This window comes from Prosopis cineraria, unplaced genomic scaffold, assembly GCF_029017545.1.
Source record: "Prosopis cineraria cultivar Desert tree isolate PC_DT_omini unplaced genomic scaffold, ASM2901754v1 PC11, whole genome shotgun sequence".
In the NCBI taxonomy this organism is placed as follows: Eukaryota; Viridiplantae; Streptophyta; class Magnoliopsida; order Fabales; family Fabaceae; genus Prosopis; species Prosopis cineraria.
Window position 1 is genome coordinate 7,909,509 of NW_026555342.1, and position 7,096 is coordinate 7,916,604.

Genomic DNA, 7,096 nt, shown 5'->3' on the forward strand with positions numbered 1-7,096 from the left:
ATGAAACAAAAAATTTTCTTTCTTCAAATTTTGATATGAAAGATATGGGTAAAGCAAGGTAATCTTGGGTGTAAAAATTATAAGGAATGAAAATGAGATTTTGCTTTCTCAAGAACATTATGTTGAGAAAATTCTCAAAAAGTTTAGACATCTTGAAAATGCTCCTTTAAGTACTCCTTATAATTCGAGTGTGCAATTAAAAAAGCACAAGAGTAACTCAATTGCTCAATTTAAGTATGCATAGATTATTGGGAGTTTGTTGCATTTGATGAATTTTACTAGGTTTAATATAGCTTATGCTGTAGGCAGATTGAGCATATATACCTACTGTCCAGGCAGTAAACACTAGGAGGTTCTGGTAAGAGTCTTGAGGTATTTGTGAGGTACCATGAATTATGGTATATTGTATAGTGAATTTTTCGCTGTATTGGAAGCATACAGTGATGCTAACTGGATTTTAAATTTAGAAAAAGACAAAATCTACTAGTGGTTATATATTTACTCTTGGTGTTGGTATAATAACCTGGAAGTATGCAAAACAGACAATCAACACAAAATCCTCAAGAGATTCTGAATTTATTGCCATGGAGCTGGTTGGAACTGAGGTTGATTGGTTGAAAAACTTTTTAGCAAGTATTCCAATAGGTGAAAAGGCCACACCATCAGTGTCTTTATATTGTGATAACTAGTCTGCAATAGCAACGACTAAAAATAAGGCCTTCAATGGCAAAAGTAGACATATTCGATTGAGACATAATATTATAAGGCAGTTGCTCAAAGATGTAGTCATCTCAATCGATTATGTAAGATCATAATTAAATTTGGTAGATCCGTTAACTAAGCCCCTGGGGAAGAAATTTATTATTGAAACGTTGAGGGGAATAAGACTTAAGTCTATTTGAAATTAACAATGATGGCAACCCAACCTTTGTGATTGGAGATCCCATGAAGAAGGTTCAATGGGAAAGAACAAGTCACTTGTTAGTTCTACTAGCATTGAATTTGTGTCCTTTCCTATGGCTTGAGAAAGTGCTAGAATACATTGAACGGAGGCTGAGTAAAAGCTCTTAATGTTTTCATAGTCCTTATGGATGGTGTATTCATTGCAAATACACTTGATGAAAACACCTATATAAATGTGGAGTGGGGTCGCTCTTATGAGATCGTGGCGAAATCTCTAGAGCATTTGTCAAAACCAGGCGCGCGCATGGCTGATAACATGCAAAACCGTCATTAACGGCAGAGACTGTGAGGGTATAATCTGATTAATAAGACCTCTAATACATGCTCAAGATCTATTGGTTCAATAACAGAGTTACATTGACTTTTCTATGTGCTAAGTTTTATCAGTTTAGGTTTGGTTTAAGTCGACAAACACTAAATTCAAATTGATTATCCTCCGTGTGAATAACTCAAATGAAAATAGATTCTTTTGACATATGTGGGGGATTGTTGTGTGTGTGTCAAAAGTGTATGTGTGTCAAAAGTCCTACATTGACTAAATGAAGGACTCTCCTAGTGTCTAAATCTAAGGAATGAAGTAGGCTAGTGAAATGAGCTTGGAGGAGAAGCGGGTTCGCGCTCACGAAACAAGCTAACTCAGGCCAATTGCAGTTGAAATCAACCGATTCGCCCCCCCCCCCGCGCGAGTTCAAGTGGCACTGGATTTCTTTTACCGAATTATTTTTACAAAATAAATAAATAAATAATTATTTTTTTACTCACTGGAAAATCTCAATTTTTGGCTATTTGGAGTTTGAAATCAAACCATGAATGTTTTGACCATTAACTAGATTAATTTTGTGAACGTATTTGACTCCCTAGCGTTTCCAGACAAGAGCTTAAATGTGTTTTACATCTGCATAACCCCCCAACGTTTCCAGACAGGTGTTTAAATGTGCTTTATGAGAGTGTAACCGAGCCTTTAATTCGGTGATTATGAGCCAACGTTCATGTCTCCATCTTCAAACTATATATAGCCATAGGTGTGGACAAAGCAACTTACTAGCCTTTCGGGGCAATTCTCTCCTCCTTCTAGCTTTTGTTGCATTGTTCATCTAAGTTGGTTTTTAGTTTTTGTTGTTCTGGTTCCTTGTGCCTACAGGAAGTGCTTGTTTAATTATAAGAAACTGTTGGTCTATTGTCCCGATGTGCCAGAATACTTCTTAAGGATAGTGTCCTTCCGGGCATAACTCAAGCAGCTCATCGTTTACGTTTATATCGCCGGTACCGCCAACACTCACTTCTCAGCTCAAGGTTCGTAATCCCTCGAAGAAGCTTTTTTTTGGTAAATCACCCCCGAAGGATCGATAAATGTTGTTGATTTGTTCTGTAATACATATATATATCATGGTTTGGTGTCTTTTTATAAAGTGTTTCCATTTTATTTCATTTTACACAAGTCAACAATATCCATAATAAAATATGTTAAAATGAGCTTTCATTTTTTATGAACTGATCATATATTAGTGTGGTATGGGCTTACATCCATAATAAATAAGTAGCTGAGAGTTTGGCATTCAGCCTGAATAGAGGCAATTAGTTCTCGCTACTGGTAATTAAGGTCACTTATAATATCTCAATAAAAAAAATAAAAATACATAACTGATTTGCCCCATTTTAAGAAATTCGTTCTTCACTTAAGTAATAACTCAGGAACTTTTTGAATCGTTTCAAGGGATATTGAACAACCTACTGTTTAACCCTCCTGAATAGCCGCATGCTGATATCATTATTAGTTTGCATCACTCGAAATACTTGCTAATTCTTGGTTAAAAAAAAGTTAAAAACACAATATATATATATATATATATATATATGAAGAAGAAACAAGTTCAAACATATTCGGGGTACCGTCTCGTGTGGCTGCGAGAGGGGCCGGTTTTATTATTAGTCAGAGGATTAATTAAAAGACGAGGGACAACATTAATAAAGACAATGCCGACAATTCTGCTCAGCCGCCGTAGGCCCCATGGTGGTCCCGGCTGCTGCTTTGAAATTCCAAGCAAACAAGCCAATGGCCAGTTGAACAGGCGCTCAATCAAGATCAGCCCCCGTTACTGGCTCGTTCTATATAATGCAGGTCTCGTGTCCCCATTCTCCACATATACATCAAATCCAACAGATGGAGAGCACTAACGACAAGATGTGGCTAGTCCTTAGTGTGCTGCTGTGCTTCACGGTCGGAGGATTAGCGGAGCAGTGCGGCAGACAAGCAGGGGGTGCCTTGTGCCCCGGCGGCCTCTGCTGCAGCCAATTCGGTTGGTGTGGTTCCACAACCGAATATTGCGGTCCTGGTTGCCAGAGCCAATGCGGCGCTGCCCCTCCACCCGGTGGCCTCAGCGGCATCATCTCCAGGGACACCTTCAACCAGATGCTCAAGCACCGCGACGACGGTGCCTGCCCGGCCAGAGGCTTCTACACCTACGATGCCTTCATTCAGGCCGCCAAGTCTTTCCCCGCCTTCGGCAGCACCGGCGATGTTGCCACGCGCAAGAGGGAGATCGCGGCTTTCCTCGGTCAAACTTCCCACGAGACCACCGGCGGTTGGCCCAGCGCTCCGGACGGTCCTTATGCCTGGGGCTACTGCTTCAACAAGGAACGAAATCCACCGAGCGCTTACTGTGAGCCCAAACCTCAGTATCCGTGTGCTCCCGGCAAGCAATACTATGGCCGCGGACCCATCCAACTCTCCTGGTATGTATACTGTATAAACTGCAAGATATCTCATCTGTCTGCATAATTTAATTGTTTTGATCTATGGCTGCTGCACCCTGACTGAATAACAGGAACTACAACTACGGACAGTGCGGAGGAGCCATAGGAGTGGACTTGCTCAACAACCCTGACCTGGTGGCGAGTGATGCGGTCATATCCTTCAAGACAGCACTGTGGTTCTGGATGACGCCGCAGTCGCCGAAGCCATCGTGCCACGACGTCATCACGGGGAGATGGTCGCCCTCAGCCGCTGACAGGGCTGCGGGTCGACTTCCGGGATACGGAACCACCACTAACATCATCAACGGAGGGCTAGAGTGCGGAAGAGGACAGGACTCGAGGGTTGCGGATCGCATTGGATTTTTCAAGAGATACTGCGACATTCTAGGTGTGGGCTATGGCTCCAACCTCGACTGCTATTCCCAGAGGCCATTCGGTTCTTCCTCACTCGTCGACGCCATCTAAATTCTTCTCTTCTCATCCCATCTCAACCAATAAATGATTTCGATACCTGTCTCTTCAACCCTGTTTGCTGTACCCGTGTTGGAGTCTCATCTCATCTCATCTCATCTCTGATCGTAATAAATAAATTCAGCTCTTGCTGGACCATATGCAACCTTCGGAACCGCGTGATATTATTAGTGCATCCTAATTATTATTTCAAACTAATTTTATTATTTTTACAGAGTGTTCAGATTATGTATTTATTAAAATAATTTTTCAAAATATAGAAGTAAAAAAAAATTCTGGATCATCTTTGGTGCCCATCGCCATTGATAAGCATCAAAACTAATTGTTGACATCATTTGATTGTTACATGTATTCCGATTCCGTCTTAATAAAATTTTTATGTACGTTACCAGAGGGGGAAAACTAGAGTTTTATCTTTTTTCTCTTTTTTTTTAGATTTATATTATTTTTTAAAAACTAATCATATTATTTATAACCTATCAATCATGTTATTAGTCATAAATTTTATTGCACACATTCACACATTTATTGACGTGATATTATATCAACATATTATATTAAAATAATAAGTACATTGTTGTTGCACATGTCATCAAACTGTAGAAGTCAAAAGTTGGTGGTGCGTTTAATAAAGTTAGAAAATTGGTTCAGTCTAATCTTTTGACGCTCTGATGCGGTGCACTTGGGGGGCTTTCCCGGCTTCACGCCACCTGTCGTTGATCCTAGGATGGGCTTCCCTTGACACGGACAACTTCTTTCTGCTCCATTTTTAAAAGGAACGACAGTTAATTTTTTTTTTAAAACATAGTAATAGTTTGGTTTTTAATAATTAAAAATATTAATTAAACAATTTTAAAATTTAAAATTCTAATTATAAAATAAAATATTTAAATTTTAAATATAATTTTTAGTAGGCAACCAAAATTGCTATAAGCAAACTAACATTTATATTTCATTTTTTTTCAAAAAAGTTATTAAAATTTAATTATCGTTAATGCTCTCTTTCAGGATTTGACTGTCATTCCATTTTTCCCCACTTTTCTACCGTTTGTAATGGAAAAGAGATTGGGAGAATATCAATAATTGGCTCTGCCTGATAACGAGGACTCCAAACTAGTAATGTCCACATTTTTTTTTCTTTCAAAGGCAAGAACTGCGTACCATTAGAGAATATTTGAGTTACTGTTACACTGTAAAATGCAAAATACAGGTAATTAATTAAAACAGCAGAGAAGATCCGGGATCAGGGAGATGCGAGCGTGGTTACTAGAAGAATTAATTAACTCCATGACAACATTCATGAAGATAATGCCGACAAGTCTGCTCAACCGCCGTAGGCCCCACAATGCATCATGTTCAGCCTCTCCGCTCGAATCAGCGAGCTTTCCTCCAGATCAACCTTCTATCAGAGTTCAATAAAGAGGAGGTCAAATCCAAAATACGCAGAGCATTAACAAGATGTGGCTGTAGTGTTGTGTGTACTGCTGTCGTGGTTCTCAGCGGGAGGGTCAGCAGAGCGATGCGGAAGACAAGCAGAAGGTGCCTTGTGCCCCGGCGCTCTATGCTGCAGCCAATTCGGTTGGTGTAGCCCCACATCTGAATACTGCAGTTCTGGTAGTTGCCAAAGCCAATGTGGCGATGCCCCTCCGCCGGCTGACCTTGCCGGCATCATCTCCAGGGACACCTTCAACCAGATGCTCAAGCACCGCGACGACGGTGCCTGCCCGGCCAGAGGATTCTACACCTTCGATGCCCTAATTCAGGCCGCCAAGTCTTTCCCAGGCTTCGGCAGCACCGGGAATGCTGCCACGCGCAAGAGGGAGGTCTCGGCTTTCCTGTGCCAAACTTAGCACGAGACGACCGGCGGTTGGCCCAGAGCGCCTGGTGGGCCCTACGCCTGGGGCTACTGGCAACTGCTTCAACAAGGAACCGCATCCGAGCATCAATTTCTGTGCCCCCAGCCCACAAAATCCGTGTGCTCCCGGCAAGCAATACTATGGTCACGGACCCATCCAACTCTCCTGGTATATATGCAATACAAGATATCTCGTCTGTCTGTCTGCATAACTTCAATTTATTTGATGTTGATGGCCGACGAGTGAATGATATATAGGAACTTCAACTACGGACGGTGCGGAAGAGCCATAGGAGTGGACTTGCTCAACAACCCGGACTCGGCGGCTAGTGATCCCGTGATATCCTTCAAGACAGCACTGTGGTTCTGGATGACGCCGCAGTCGCCAAAGCCATCGTGCCACGACGTCATCACGGGGAGATGTCGCCGTCAGCCGCTGACAGGGCGGCGGGTCGACTTCCAGGATACGGAACCACCACCAACATTATCAACGGAGGGCTGGAGTGCGGGAGAGGGCAAGACTTGAGGATCGCGGATCGCATTGGATTTTTCAAGAGGTACTGCGACATCCTGCGTGTAGGCTATGACTCTGACCTCGACTGCTGTTCCCAGAGGCCATTCGGCTCTTCCTGACTCGTCGATGCCATCTGATATCATCTCATTTCTGTTACTAAATAACATCTATATAAGTCCTTGGCCCTGGATATGATGTACCAGAGTTGCGTCTGGAAGCTGTTGGGCTGTCTCCTCCCTGATGATGAGATCTTGTTTAATTAATAAATTCACCTCTTTCCTCTAGTCCTTCCCATTTTCATTTTCCCATCTGTCTAACAGTTCACACACTTGTAAACGAGTCCAGATCCATGACTAGTTTCTTTCTTTCTGGCGCTTATCAAGTCATTTAGGTGTAATATTTCCGAACCATATATATATAAAACCTACAGAGCCTCCTGATAGTATTCGTGCGTCCTAATTAATTTCAAAACGGTGGTGGTGGCTAAAACGGACATTTCCACCTCCTCTTTTTATGCAAGAAAAAAAATGGTCTTTTGA

General features: G+C 41.9%; 1 protein-coding gene and 1 pseudogene across 1 annotated transcript; both read left to right on the plus strand.

Annotated features, from left to right (window-relative positions):
- Positions 1–3,109: 3,109 nt before the first annotated feature.
- Positions 3,110–4,333, plus strand: LOC129285704 (endochitinase). The gene is made up of 2 exons (XM_054921511.1): positions 3,110–3,696; positions 3,789–4,333. The coding sequence occupies exons 1-2, from the start codon at positions 3,125–3,127 to the stop codon at positions 4,180–4,182; spliced, it is 966 nt and encodes a 321-aa protein (XP_054777486.1). The 5' UTR covers positions 3,110–3,124; the 3' UTR covers positions 4,183–4,333.
- Positions 4,334–4,473: 140 nt separating this feature from the next.
- LOC129285705 (endochitinase A2-like) lies at positions 4,474–6,841 on the plus strand (annotated as a pseudogene).
- The last annotated feature ends 255 nt before the right edge of the window (positions 6,842–7,096 follow it).

What these genes read in the sequence shown, in the direction of transcription:
- LOC129285704 (XM_054921511.1), top strand. Translation starts at nt 3,125, where the DNA reads ATGGAGAGCACTAACGACAAGATGTGGCTAGTCCTTAGTGTGCTGCTG. An exon ending in GGACCCATCCAACTCTCCTG is followed by an intron (nt 3,697 to 3,788) that starts GTATGTATACTG and finishes ACTGAATAACAG; the next exon opens with GAACTACAACTACGGACAGT.